This window comes from Hemitrygon akajei, chromosome 20 (genome assembly GCF_048418815.1).
Source record: "Hemitrygon akajei chromosome 20, sHemAka1.3, whole genome shotgun sequence".
Lineage (NCBI taxonomy): Eukaryota > Metazoa > Chordata > Chondrichthyes > Myliobatiformes > Dasyatidae > Hemitrygon > Hemitrygon akajei.
In genome coordinates, this window is record NC_133143.1 from 11,129,696 (window position 1) to 11,145,198 (window position 15,503).

The 15,503-nt window shown below is 41.4% G+C and overlaps 1 protein-coding gene across 2 annotated transcripts in view; it reads left to right on the top strand.

Annotated features, from left to right (window-relative positions):
- The window catches only part of eci2 (enoyl-CoA delta isomerase 2), a 137,969-nt gene that overhangs the window by 78,836 nt on the left and 43,630 nt on the right, over window positions 1-15,503 (top strand). Inside the window, exon 3 of one of the 2 annotated variants that reach the window (XM_073073037.1) lies at window positions 7,310-7,408. The exons of the other annotated variant lie outside the window; for it this stretch is intronic. Within the exon in view, the coding sequence (XP_072929138.1) occupies window positions 7,310-7,408 (99 nt within the window). The remainder of the gene's footprint in view (window positions 1-7,309; window positions 7,409-15,503) is intronic. 2 annotated transcript variants of the gene reach the window in all.

Consider the following 15,503-nt stretch of genomic DNA (forward strand, 5'->3'; position numbering starts at 1 on the left):
ATGTATCCATTGACTGATAGTTCACAAAATAAATTGATTTTTTACTCTTTATTTCATGGCTGTTTGTGGGATATTTCTGATGGAAAATTATATGTATTTTATCCTACTTTACAATACTGACTGGTTTCTATTTGTAATAGAAGATATTAGGAATAATGTTGATGTTGCATTTTCAGGCAATCGTTTTTATAATTAGAAGTATCTTCCACTTACTGAGCATTACTGTAGGTTCTTACAGAAGGTAACAGATGTAAATAGCTTTATTTGCTTTTTGAATTCATAAGATATGGGAGCAGAATTAGGCCATTCAGTCCATCAGATCTGTTCCTTCATGTTGTCATGGCTGATTCATTGCCCTCTCAAACCAATTCTCCTGCTTTCTCTCCATAAACTTTCATACTCTGACTTATCTACAATCCATCCACTTCTGTCTTAAATACACCCAATGACCTGCCTTCCACAGCCATTTGTGACAACAAATTCCACAGATTCACCACCCTCTTGCTGAAGAAATTTCTCTTCATCTCCGATCCAAATGGAGGTCTCTCTATTATGGAGTTGTGCCCTCTAATCTTAGACTTACCCCACTGTAGGAAATGTCCTCTCTGGATCCACTCTATCTAGGCCTTTCAACATACAATAGTTCTAAATTCCAGCAAATACAGACCCAGAGCCATCAAACACTCCTCATCTGATAAGCCTTTCATTCCTGATACCATTTTTGTGAACCTCCTTTGAACCATCTTCAATGTGAGCACATCCTTTCTTATGTGTTGCCCTGGTTGAGATATCTACTGCTATTCTGTGAGGGGTTTTTTTAAGCAGTTTTCTGTAAAAGCAGTGACATTAATGGGGAAAATAGAGGATTATGAAGTGTTTAAAAACCTGCAGGAAGCAACTAAAAGAATCATTAGGAGAAAAAAGATGAAATATGAAACTAAGCTAGCTAACAATATCAATGTGGATAGAAAAAGCTTTCTTAAGTGTGTGTGTATATATATATATATATATATATATATATATATATATATATAATAAGAGTGATGAGAGAGGATGTAGGACTGCTAGAAAATGAGGCCGGAGAAATAATAACGGGGGACAAGGAGGTGACAGTACTTTGCATCAGTCTGCACTGTGGAAGACACTAGCAGTGTGCCTGGTGTTGATGGGTGTGAGGGAAGAGAAGTGAGTGCAGTTACTATTACAAGGGAGAAGATGCTCAAAAAACTGAAAGACCTGAAAGTACTTAAGTCACCCAGACCAGCTGAAGAGCTGGTAGAGATTGTGGAGGTATTAGTAATGATCTTTCAAGAATCATTGGACTCTGGCATCGTTCCAGAGGACTGCAAAATTGCAAATGTCACTCTACTCTAAGAAAGGAGGGAGGTAGTGGAAAGGAGATTATAGTCCAGTTGGCCTGACTTCAGTGGTTGGGAAGATATTGGAGTCAATTGTTAAGGATGGGGTTATGGAGTACTCGGTGACACAGGACAAGATAGTGCAAAGTCAGCATGGTTTCCTTCAGGAAAAATCCTGCCTGATGAACCTGTTGGAATTCTTTGAGGAGATTACAAGTAGGATAGATAAGGAGGATGCAATGGATGTTATATATTTGGATTTTCAGAAGGTCTTTGACAAGGTGCCACACATGAGGCTGCTTTCCAAGTTAAGAGCCCATGGCATTACAGGAAAGTTACTGGCATGGTTAGAGCATTGGCTGATTGGTAGGAGGCAGCGAGTGAGAATCAAAGGATCCTTTTCTGGTTGGCTGCCAGTGACTAGTGGTGTTCCGCAGGGATTTGTGTTGGGACCACTTCTTTTTATGCTGTATGTAAATGATTTAGATGATGAAATAGATAGATGACTTTGTTGCCAGGTTTGCAGATGATACAAAGCTTGGTGGAGTCAGTGTTGAGGAAACAAAGGCTGCAGAATGACTTAGACAAGGAGAATGGGCAAGAGAGTGGCAATACAATGTTGGAAAATGCATGGCCATGCACTTCAGTCGAAGAAATATATGTGCAGACCATTTTCTAATTGGGGAGAATATCTGAGATGCAAAGGGACTTAGGAGTCCTTGTGCAGAACATCCTAAAGGTTAAATTGCAGACTGAGTCGGTGAGGAAGGCAAATGCAACGTTAGCATTCATTTTAAGAGATCTAGAATTATAAGAGAAGGAACGTGTTGCTGAGGCTTTATAAGGCACTGGTGAGGCCTCATCTTGAGTATTGTGAACAGTTTGGGGCTCCTCATCTAAGAAAATGTGTTGGCATTGGACTGGGTTCAGTGGAGGTTCACAAGGATGATTCTGGGAATGAAAAGGTTGTCATATGAGGAATGTTTGGCTTTGGGCCTGTATTCGCTGGAATTTAGAAGGATGAAGGGGGGGATCTCATTGAAATCTTTTGAATGTTAAAAGGCCTAGACAGGGTAGATCTGGAGATGAAGACTCCCATGGTGGGGGAAGTCCAGGACAAGAGGGGCACACCTTTGGCTAAGTAAATTTCACTGCACCTCTGTTTTAAATGGATGCTATCTATCCCAGAGAGTGATGAATTTGTTAACACAGGCAGCTGTGGAGGCCAGGTCACTGGGCATATTTAAGGTGGAGATTGATAGATTTTTGGTTGGCTAGGGCGTCAAAAGGACTAGGGAGTGGGACTGAGGAGGGGGTAAAAAAGGATCAGCTGTGATTGAATGGCGGAGCAGACTCAATAGGCTAGAAGGCCTAATTCTGCTCCTATGTCTTATGGTGTCTTGTTGGTAAGAGTGTTTTCGCTTCGGCTAAAGAACCATGTTGTCCAGCTTGGGGAATGTTGTATCAGTCAGTTGTTACTTTCTGTCCAGTGGAAGATTTGGGAGAACTGGGCAGGATCAGATTTCTGAAGGAGAGTAGTCTGGTTTGGGGTCTTCAGGCAGGAGCTGTGGAGTGGGACACAAGGAAGATGCCTCAGAATGCTGTTGGAAGGAGAGTCCCTGTTGCAAAAGTGCTTTGTGTGGATGAATTGCTCTGAGGAGGAAAGAAGGGCCATTCTACTGAGAGAGCCAGTTCATTCAAGATGGTCTTCAAGGGAAATTTGGATTGTGGCAAGTGCTTTGACACAGACCATTGGTCCAGTTCGTGAATAAAATGATACACCCCCTGACTACTCCAGAAATGACCTCCAGCGTGTATGTGTACATTGAGACTGGTTTAACTGTAATGGGCCCCTTTATCTATATTTTTTCTCTGTAAACTGTTCGAAAAAGTTGAAAATTGGTAAATATGCTTTCTTTATAATTTTATGCTGGTGTACAATCTGTTATTTCTGAGTTACTGATAACTGTGTATGGGCAGTATTTACACACCATTTGCTCAAATCAAGTTTCTTTTAATCAGTACGTCCCAATGTTTCTGTTTGGTTGAACCCCAAATCATACCGATCCTTGATGTATATTGTTTATGAAAGATGGTCTTCTCACCACTGAGTCATGTGGCTGTTAGAGTTTGTATAGGATCAATAGTAAGAGGGTTATACTTGGATAAGCCCCCAAAACTGCTCACAATGCTTGAGATGAGGCCTCACCAGTGCCTTGTGTCGCCCCAGCATTCGTCATTGCTATCCTTCGAGGTCGAGGATGATGGTCTTCGTTCTGTTGATCTGTCACAGCGAAGACGCCTATGCATGTATTTGTTTAATGTATACTTGATGTTGCACTCCAAGAAGCACAGGATACTTCACAAATCAACCGATTCCAGTGGCTTGGAAACCACAACGATTAGAGCTGATGGATTTGTTGCAGCCTTCATCTGCCTTCACAGCTGTTGAGTTTGAAGTAACTTTGTCCGCCTGTTCCACCATTGAGGTCTTGGTTGGATTGTTCTTTGTCAGGGACCTCACCCTCAACCTTTTGATTCTACCAGGAGCATAGCTCCAGACAACAACGCTCTCGGGATCTCAGGACCACACAAGCTTCTCCACCACAACAAGGTGACAATCCACGGAGAAGATCCCCAGCATATTACATTTTTGTTTTATATTCAGAATCCTCTGACTCAGCAAGAGCTGCCATCCTTTAGGCTTATCTAAGTTTATTTCATTTTGAGAAAAGATTAAGTGACATCACAAGAAAATGTCATACAGTAAATATATCACTATTTTCTTTTGTTCAAACATTTCTCTCCCTTGCCACCCCACTGTTAAAATGTGGTACAGTCGGCCCTCCTTATCCATGGACTCCACATGCGCAGATTCAACCAACCGCGGATCGGGAAAACCCAGAAGTTCTCTCTCCAGCACTCGTTGTTTGAGCATGTACAGACTATTTTTTCTTGTCATTATTCCCTTAACAATACAGTGTAACAACTATTTACATAGCATTTACATTGTATTGGGTATTATAAGTAATCTAGAAATGACTTAAAAGTACAGGCAGTCAATTGGGCCGACACAATTGGGCAGTCCCCGGGTTATGAATGAGTTCCTTTCTTGAGTCCGTCTTTAAGTCGGATTTGAAGTCGCAACAGGTACATCCGGTATTATTTAGCGTCAGTTAGTCAAATGTTTTTCTTAGTATATAGTACATGTTTTACCTTTCTATGCATATAAAACACTTAAGAAACATACATATTTCAATAATGAAACCACTGTGTTGCTTAGTAATAACCATAGCTTTCATCGGGGCAGGGCCTTTTACTTGCTCCATTAAAATTGTTCTGATCGTTGACCGACTGCAGCCTAACGCTTTTCCAATGACCGATGGTGTTTCACCTCTTTCCGATCGCTTTATTACTTCCACCTTATTTTCAATCGCGATTGTGATTATTTTTGTGAACAGAGACACCGCGGATTCAGAGCTATGCCAGGTCCTAATGCCCACCGCTCTGAGCATGTTAAATAAAATCCGCGGGGGGGTCTCGGAACCAATCCCCCGCGGATAAGGAGGGCCGACTGTATATCCAGTTCAAAGAATCGTAAAGTCAGGAGGGGTTTATTCAGCTCACTCTGACACAACTGGCTGTTTGGTGGGTTGGGGGGGGGGGGGGGGGAAACACAGCCAAAGTAAAGTTCCCCTCTTTTCACCCAGTTCAGAGTTTTCAAGTTCATATCGAGTTTCGTTTCCAGGAAGTTACTTAAATCAACATTTAGACTCACTGTTATCTCTGGAGCCAGAGCCAAAAATCTAAACTCGCATATGAGATAGTGCCAAGAATCATCTGCATTATCTTAGGAATTGACTTTGGCAAGAAATTGTAGGGTCTCCCCTCCTTTCCAGGTGAATGCAAAAGATTTCTTGGTACTGTTTCAAAGATGAACAGTGAGGTTCTCCCCAACATTCTAGTATATATTTTTTAATTGTTCAATTATCATCGTTGCTAAAAAATCTGATCAGTATCGTTGTAGACAAACAGACTATTGAGTTTCTAACATTACAATAGTGATTGTAATTTCAAAAGTACAGTGGCATGTAAAAGTTTGGGCACCCCGGTCAAAATTTCTGTTACTATGAATAGTTAAGTGAGTAGAAGATGAACTTGATCTCCAAAATTCATAAAGTTAAAGATGAAACATTCTTTTCAACATTTTAAGCAAGTTTAGTGCATTATTTTTGTTTTGTACAATTTTAGAGTGAGGGAAAAAAGGGAAAGGAGCACCATGCAAAAGTTTGGGCACCCAAGAGATTTGAGCTCTCAGATAACTTAATTAGCTTGTTAGGGCTATGGCTTGTTCACAGTCATCATTAGGAAAGGCCAGGTGATGCACATTTCAAAGCTTTATAAATACCCTGACTCCTCGACCCTTGTCCCAACAATCAGCAGCCATGGGCTCCTCTAAGCAGCTACCCAGCACTCTGAAAATTAAAATAAATGGTGCCCACAAAGCAGGAGAAGGCTAAAAGAAGATAGCAAAGCATTTTCAGGTAGCCACTTCCTCAGTTTGTAATGTAATTAAGAAATGGCGGTTAACAGGAATGATGGAGGTCAAGTTGAGATCTGGAAGACCAAGAAAACTTTCCGAGAGAACTGCTTGTAGGATTGCTAGAAAGGCAAATTAAAACCCCTGTTTGACTGCAAAAGAACTTCAGAAAGATTTAGCAGAACCCTGGAGTGGTGGTGCACTGTTCTCCTGTGCAGTGATATTTGCACGAATATGACCTTCATGGAAGAGTCATCAGAAGAAAACCTTTCCTGCGTCCTCACCACAAAATTCAGCATCAGAAATTTGCAAAGGAACATCTAAACAAGTCTAATGCATTTTGGAAACAAGTCCTGCGAACTGATGGAGTCAAAATAGAACTTTTTGGGCACAATGAACAAAGGTATGTTTGGAGAAAAAAGGGTGCAGAATTTCATGAAAAGAACATCTCTCCAACTGTTAAGCACGGGGGTGTGGATCGATTATGCTTTGGGCTTGATTTGCAGCCAGTGGCACGGGGAACATTTCACTGGTAAAGGGAAGAATGAATTCAATTAAATACCAGCAAATTCTGGAAGCAAACATTACACCATCTGTGAAAAAGCTGAAGATGAAAAGAAGATGGCTTTTACAACAGGATAATGATCCTAAACACACCTTAAAATCCACAATGGACTACCTCAAGAGGCGCAAGCTGAAGGTTTTGCCATGGCCCCCACAGTCCCCTGAGCTAAATATCATCGAAAATCTGTGGTTAGACCTCAAAAGAGCAGTGCATGTGTCGGCCCAAGAATCTGTCAGAACTAGAAGCCTCTTGCAAGGATGAATGGGTGAAAATCCCCCAAACAAGAATTGAAAGACTCTTCGCTGGCTGCAGAAAGCATTTACAAGCTGTGATACTTGCCAAAGGGGGTATTACTAAGTACTGACCATGCAGGGTGCCCAAACTTTTGCTTCGGGCCCTTTTCCTTTTTTGTTATTTTGAAATTGTAAAAGATGGAAATAAAAAAGAAATCCTGCTTAAAATATTAAAGAGATGTGTCATCTTTAACTTTATGCCTTTTGGAAATCAGGTCATCTTTTATTCGCTTAGCTATTCACAGTAACAGACATTTTGACCAGGGGTGCCCAAACTTTTACATGCCACTGTCCCTCATTGACAATAAAGCTCAAGGAGATGATTTGATACCATAAAAAGTATTCTATAAAATCTTGCAAGTTTTCATGTATACCTTGTTTTCTTTCATTACCATCTTTTCAGACATTTTATTTCAGACCGTAATCTTGATCCCACACCTATTGCCAAATATATTTAAACTATGGTTACTGAGTGAAGAAACTTGACTTAAACAATATTTGTTATTTTTTTTAAACTGTTGAAAATCTAAATAAAAATTAATTGTTTGACTAGGCAACACAAGGTCCCTGCAATTCACCAAAGCCAAGTATGTTGGACTTCGTCAACAAGGCAAAATGGGAGGCTTGGAATTCACTTGGGAAAACATCTACGGTAACTAACTGTTCATGTATTTAAATTGGAAGCTCTTTTTTTAAAGAAAGTTTAAATTGAAAGTCTTTACAGTAATTTCTGTGTAAATTATTATCTGTGTATACCTCTTCTAGTTCACTAAATTTTTAAAAATACAGTAGGCTCATTAGTAATTTTTAATAGTCAACTTTTATTTTTTACTAGCTTCTGCATTTACCATATAATATTCAGCTTGCTACTCTGCAGTTTTTGATCACTCTGTAGATGTGATTAAAAAAAATCATGGCTGACCAAGTAAGCTACACAGTTCTAATTAAGAAGACAATCAGATCAACTTTTACAATCTAATTGAAAACAAAATGGTGTTAAATTGTTTCTCTGAAGAGTAAGGAAAGAGATTCACTGAGATAAGAACTTTGGAAATAGAAGCAATAGTAGGCCATTTGTCTCCTCGTACTTGTTTTGTCATTGAGTTAGATCACTGTTGGATCTTTTGTCTCAGTACCAGATTCCTGAATATCACTCGACTCCCCTGTAACTTCAATTAATACTTAATTTTTAAGTTTACTCAATAACCTCGTCTTCACAGCCCTCATGGATAAAGTATTCCAAAGTTTTATTACCCTCTGGATGAAGGAATTCTATCTCTGTATTTTGAGATTGTATCTCTTGATTCTAGAAACTGTAGCCGGAGAGTAAAGGCTCAGACTACTTAATCATTCCTCATATGACAAACCCATCATCTTGGATATCAATATTTGCTATACTATTTGAGACAGGGAGACCAAATTTACACACTCTGTTCCAGATGCCATCTCACCAATGGTCCTTTATAATTGGAGCAAGATGTCCTCACTCTCAAATCCTCTTGCAATTAATGCCAGCATTTCTTATGCTTTCCTAACTATGTGTTAACTTTAAGTATTTTGTGAACAATGGCATTCGTTCCTCTTAACACAAAATCATTTCACTCTCTCATTATATATTTAAAAACTTCACTTTTTTAAAAACTAAATTGATGACCTCAACACATTTCTGCAATCCATCTCCTACATCCCCTCTCATCTGATTTACCTTACCTATGTTTCTCTGTGTTCTCCTTACAGCCTACACTGCCACTTGGCTTTGTATCACCTGCAGATTTGGATATACAGGTCAACCTTCACTAATCTGGTACCATTGGGACCTGAGGAGTGCCGGATTAGTGAAAATGCCAAATTACAGAAGGATCACACTAAGTAATAGCTTACCCCCTCATCGTACCTTTAAAATATCATGTAAATCAATACAAGTTAGATAATAATGAAACAGAAATATTAAATGAGTAGGAAGTGAAATTTTAATAAGTAATATGCTGTACAGGCACAGATCAAAATGAAGGGTACAGGTAAATGTACAGGAATTAACTTATACAGAACAGTTGAGCACTTCCGCTTCTAAAGTGAGACGTTTAACATACCTTCAGGCAAAGTTACATGTCTGCACATGTGGGGTTGTGAGAATCATCAACATCTTCCTCTTGAAGCATCAGGAACTGGTGCTGAAACTGGCACAACAGTTTCTTCAAAACTGTTAATGTTGGTGGCAGCACATCTGGGTGAGCAGAAGCAGAAGTCGGAGAAAGGAGGTCTTCTATATGCCAAATTTCACACAACCACCAGGCAGCCAGGGATTTGGCACTGGGCTCTTTCCTCTTCACTCACAGTTACTAAGGGAATCCTTGTTAGTTTCTTTTCCTCCTCTTAGTAATATGCTTAAATTCAGCAGGTCGCCACGTCTGATCTGAGGTCGTAGACAGAAGAGAATGGAATGCTGGCCAGGTGATGCCAGAGGGCAGTGTGCGACTTCTGGCAGGCGGGCAAGAAGGCGGACCGACCCAGTGCACGCCAGCTCCCCCGCCACTGGTGGATGAGACGGGCGGGTGCCAGGGGGCCGTGCCTCACGCAAAAGATATTAATAAATGCAGAAAAACAAGCAGGAATCGCTTGTCTCTGCTTACAAGAACGTGCCAACATGTGAACAGATCTAGTGCAACCAAAACAGTGCACAGCAGATTGGTACAGTGGCCCAGGAAATTTGAAATTACAGTCGCGCAGAAATTTGAAATCAGTGTTGGATTATCGAAGGAACCAGATTACGGGTAGTCGGATTAATGAAGGTCGACTGTATAACACTTGATGCCTCTTGATATAGAAGTGAACAGCTAGCATCAGTCACTGTAGAACCCACTGGAAATAGTCTACCAATCTGAAACCTACCCATTTATTCCTTTGTTTTTTGTCAGTTAACCGGTTCTAATCCATGGTAATATATTCTTTCCAGACCTTTCAATGTGTCTGCACCCTTCAGCCAATATCAAATGATTGTTCTTGTTTGTCATATTGTATATTAGCACTATCTGGTACTCTGAATCTGACCCTGTCTCCACCTCTGCATGGTTCATGCCTTCAAGGATTTTGTTAAGATGGTGGTGCACTAGAATGCAGCGGCTTCTACTGGGCCAACCAGAGGTGTTTTTGTCTTTTTCTAAACATGTTTTTTTCCAATTGCAAGACCCTGCTGGACATAAAGAACTTAAAGTACTGCAAGTCTACTCCATTAACAAGTTGCTGGTTGGTGGAGAAGTAGTGCGGACTGCATTGCTGGGGAGGCGTTAGAGTCAGTGCGTGAAGGCAGTGTGTAGTCTGAACAACAAGTGATTGCCTTAGTCACTGTTCTTGTGATCGCAAGACACTGTGGGACATTGGTATTGCAAAATGCTGCAAGTCCAGTTCACTGGTTTATTGGCGACTGGCAGGGAAGCTATGTGGCCTCAGTCATAGCGAGGACTGGGCTTCAAGCGTAGTGTCGCCTGTTTGCAGCCATCCAGGAGAAAGGGAATGTTGTCAGTGCTGCCCTCCAGCATTTGCTCAGCAGAAGACAAATGTATTGTGTTCAACAGCAGACTGCTGCAACATACATGCATTCAGGGAACTGAACTGTGTTTTACTGATACCTCGTGTGCCTGCTGGCTTATGTATGCTTTGTACTGTGTATGACTATTGGTACTGTGTTTTGCATCTTGGCCCCGGAGAAACACTGTTTCATTTGGCTGTATTCATGTATGTTTGAATGACAATTAGCCTTGAACTGATCATCATGTCCATATCATGAGCTTTCATTGTCATTCTCATTGCACAGTTGGCAGAAATTATTTTGCACGCTGCTCCCCACTTACAAGGTCTTTTTCAGCCAGCAGATTGCCATGCACAATGTTTTGCACCTCCAAAGCAGCAAAAAAAGACCCAAAATCAAAACAGAATTGCCACCAACCTGCAACCCCAGGTGGAGTTGTAATACTTGCATGACACTCTATTCAGCTCTATTGGAAATAATTGCTCCAAAAAATAAAATTCCTTATTCTGATCATAAGATACAGGAGCAGAATTAAGCCATTTGGCCCATTGAACCTTTTCCATGCCTGATCCATTTCCCCTCTCAGCCCCACTCTCCTGCTTTTTCCCTGTATCCCTTCCCATCCTAACTAATCAAGAATTTATCACTCTGCCTTAAATATACCCAATGACTTGGCCTCACAGCTTCTGTGGCAACAAATTCCACAGATTCACCACTCTCTGGCTAAAGAAATTCCTCCTCGTCTCTGTTCTAAAAGGACACTCCTCTATTCTGAGGCTGTGTCCTCTGGTTCTGGACTGTCCCACCATAGGAAAAATCTTCTCCACGTCCACTCTATAAAAGCCCTCCAGAATTCAATAGGTTTCAATGAGGTCATCCTTCATTCTTCTGAATTCCAGGGAATGGAGGCCCTAAGTCATCAAACATTCTTCACATGACAAGCCTTTCAATACTGGAATCATTTTCATGAGCCTCCCTTGAACCCTGTCAGATGTCAGCACATCCTTTTTTAGATAAAAGGGCCCAAAACTGCCACAATACATCAAGTAAGGCCTCACCAGTGCTTTATAAAGTCTCAACATTACATTGTTGCTTTTATATTCTAGTCCTCAACAAATTAGTGTTAATATTGCATTTGCCTTCCTCACCGACTCAACATGCAAATAAACCTTTAAGTAATCCTGCATAAGGGCTCCCAAGTCCCTTTGTGCCTCAGATTTGCGTATTTTCTCTCCATTTAGAAAATATACTGCCTTTTCATTTCTTCTCCCAAAGTGCATGACCGTACACTTCCTGACGCTGTAGTCCATCTGCCACCTCTTGCCTCATTCTCCAAATCTGTCTTGTATCCTTGTGTAGCCTCTCTACTTCCTCAAAACTACCTGCTCCTCTACCTATCTTTGTATCATCTGCAAACTTTGCAACAAAGTCATCAATTTCTTTACTCAGAGAGTGGTAGCTGTGTGGAACGAGCTTCCAGTAGAAGTGGTAGAGGCAGGTTCGGTATTGTCATTTAAAGTAAAATAGTATATGGACAGGAAAGGAATGGAGGGTTATGGGCTGAGTGCGGGTCAGTGGGACTAGGTGAGAGTAAGCGTTCGGCACGGACTAGACGGGCGAGATGGCCTGTTTCCATGATGTAATTGTTATATGGTTAATTTCATCATCCAAGTCATTGACATATAATGTAAAAAGAATCGATCCCAACACAGACCCCTGTGGAACACCACCAAGCGCTGGCAGCCATACAGAAAAGGCTCCCTTTCTCCCACTCTACCAATTAGCCACTGCTTTATGCATGCTAGTGTTTTTCCTGTAATATCATGGTCTCTTATCTTGTTAAGCAGCCTCCTGTGTGGCACCTTGTCAAAGGCCTTCTGAAAATCCAAATATACAACATCAACTGATTCTCCTTTGTCTATCCTGCTTGTTATTTCTCTAAAGAATTACAGCAGATTTGACAGGAAAGATTTTTCCTTGAGGAAACCATGCTGACTATGGCCTATTTTACCATGTGACTCCAAGTACCCCAAAACCACATCCTAGCAATTGACTCTAACATCTTCCCAACCACTGAGGTCAGACTAACTGGTCTATAATCTCCTTTCTTCTGCCTCTCTCCCTTCTTGAAGAGGGAATGACATTTGCAATTTTCCGGTCCTCTGAAACTATGCCAGAATCTAGTGATTTTTGAAAGATCATTAATAATGCCTCCACAATCTCTTCAGCCACCTCTTTCAGAACCCTGGGGCATATTCCATCTTGTGCAGGTGACTTATCTACCATCAGATCTTTCAGATACCCAAGAACCTTCTCCCTGGTAATGGCAACTTTCAAACTTCTGGCATTCTGCTACTGTCTTCCACAGTGAAAACTGATGCAAAATACTTAATCAGTTTATCCACTATTTCCTTGCCCCCCATTACTACCTCTTTAGCATCATTTTCCAGTAGTCCAATATCCACTCTTGCCTCTTTTTTTATACTGAAGAATCTGAAGAAATTTTTGGTATCCTCTTTAATATTATTATCTAGCATACCTTTGTATTCCATCTTTTCCTTTTAATGACTTTCTCTAGTTGCCTTCTGATGGTTTTTAAAAACTTCCCAATCCTCTAATTTCCTACTCATTTTTGCCCTCTCTTTGGCTTTGACTTGTTAGCCACAGTTGTGCAATCTTGCCTTTAGAATACTACTTTCTTTTTGGGATGTATATACTCTGTGCCTTCTGAATTGCTTCTGGAAATTTCAGCCATTGCTGCTCTGTCATCATCCCTGCCAGTGTTCTTTTCAAATCAATTCTAGCCAGCTCCCCTCTCATGCCTCCATACTTATCTTTACTCCACTGTAATACTAATACATCTGACTTCAGCTTCTCCTTCTCAATTTGCAAGGTGCATTCTGTCATATTATCATCACTTTCCCCAAGAGTTCCTTTACCTAAGCTCTCTAATCAATTCTGGTTCATTGTGCAACTCCTAATCCAGAATAACTGATCCCCTAGTGAGCTCAACTGTGAATTGCTCCAAGAAGCCATCTCTTAGGCATTCAGCAATTCGCCCACTTGGGATCCAGCACCGACCTCGTTTCCCCCATCTACTGCATATTGAAATCCCCCATGACTATTGTAACGTTGTCCTTTTGAAATGCGTTTTCTATCTCGTATTGTAACTTGTTGGCTACATCCTTACTACTTTTTGGGGGTCTATTAGATTAGATTAGATTCAATTTTATTGTCATTGTGCCGAGTACAGATGTAAAGCCAAATGAAATGCAGTTAGCATCTATCCAGAAATGCAAAGAATAGTGTTACTTACAAAATAACTGCGAATAAAAAGTAAGTACTACAGCACATAAATATAAAAACTCGTCAGGGCTTTTTACCCTTGCAGTTCCTTAGCTCTGCCCACAAACATTCAACACCATCCAACCTTATGTCACCTGTTTCTAATGATTTGATTTTTATCAACAGAGCCATGCCATTCCCTCTGCCTTCCTCCGTCCTTTCGATACATGTGTATTCTTGGGTTTTAAGCTCCCAGCCATAACTTTTCAGCCACAATTCAGTGATACGCACATCATGCATGCCAATCTGTAACTGTGCAACAAGTTCATTTACCTTATTCCGTGCCTTTTCAAATACAATACCTCCAGTCCTGTATTCAGTCTGTAATCACCCTTTTCAATTTTGCCCACCTTTTACATTGCAACTGATTCCATTAACTGTAATTTTGCCTTACCAGCCTGTCCTTTGCTAGCAGTCTCATCACACACTACACACTGCCTCTCTTTGTAAATCAGCATTATCACTCCAGTTCCCATCCTCCTGCCAAATCAGTTTAAACCCCCTTCCCCAACCCGCACAACTCTAGCAAACCTGCCTGCAAGGTTTTTGGTTCCCCTTGGGTTCAGGTGCAATATGTGCCTTTAGTACAATTCATACCTTCCCCAGAAGAGATTGCAATAGTCCATAAATCTGAACTCCTACCCCCTGCACCAGTTCCTCAGCTGCACATTCACCTACCAAATCATCCTAGTCTTGCCCTCACTGGTGTGTAGCACAGGCAGCAATGCTACCTTGAAGGTCCTGTTTTTCAGCTTTCTGCCTAGCTCCTTAAAATCCCTTACAGGACCTCCTCACCTCTTCTACCTATGTCATTGGTGCCAGTATGTACCAAGACTTCCAGCTGCCCTGAACCCCATTTGAGTCATCTCTGACCCTGGCACCTGGAAAGCAACATGCCATCCTGATGTCTCTATCACACCCACAGAGTTTCATCTCTGTTCCTCTGAGTATGGAATCTCCTATCACCACTGCAGACCTCTTCACCTCTCTGCTCTTCTGAACCACAGCACCAGATTTAGTGCCAGAGACGAGGTCACTGTGGCTCTCCCCACCCCCCCACCAGTAGGTCATTCCTCCTCAACAGTGTCTGAAGTTATATACATATTATCAAGACGAATAGCCACAGATGTACTCTGCACTGGCTGTGCATTTCCCTTCCTTTTCCTGACAGTTAGCTAGCTACCTGTCTGCTGCAACCTAGGGGTGACTGCCTCCCTGTAGCTCCTATCTGTCACCTTCTCATTCTCCTGTATGAGCATGAGGTTGATCATTTGTTAGCAACTAGCAAACATACAAACTGGAAGCAATATTGAGTGGTCAGCAAAGATATGACCTCCATCCACCATTCCCAAGCTACAAACTACCATGAAATAAATTAGGATTACAAATTACAAGAGGAGATATAAAAGGCATATCAGAAGGGTAACATCATAGAACATAGAATAGTACAGCACATTACAGGCCCTTCGGCCCACAATGTTGTGCCGATCCTCAAACCCTGCCTCCCATATAACCCCCCACCTTAAATTCCTCCGTATACCTGTCTAGTAGTCTCTTAAACTTCACTAGTGTATCTGCCTTCACCACTGACTCAGACAGTGCATTCCACGCACCAACCACTCTCTGAGTGAAAAACCTTCTTCTGATATCCCCCTTGAACTTCCCTCCCCTTACCTTAAAGCCATGTCCTCTTGTACTGAGCAGTGGTGCCCTGGGGAAGAGGCGCTGGCTGTCCACTCTGTCTATTCCTCTTTATATCTTGTACACCTCTATCATGTCTCCTCATCCTCCTCCTCTCCAGAGAGTAAAGCCCTAGCTCCCTTAATCTCTGATCATAATGCATACTCTCTAAACCAGGCAACATCCTGGTAAATCT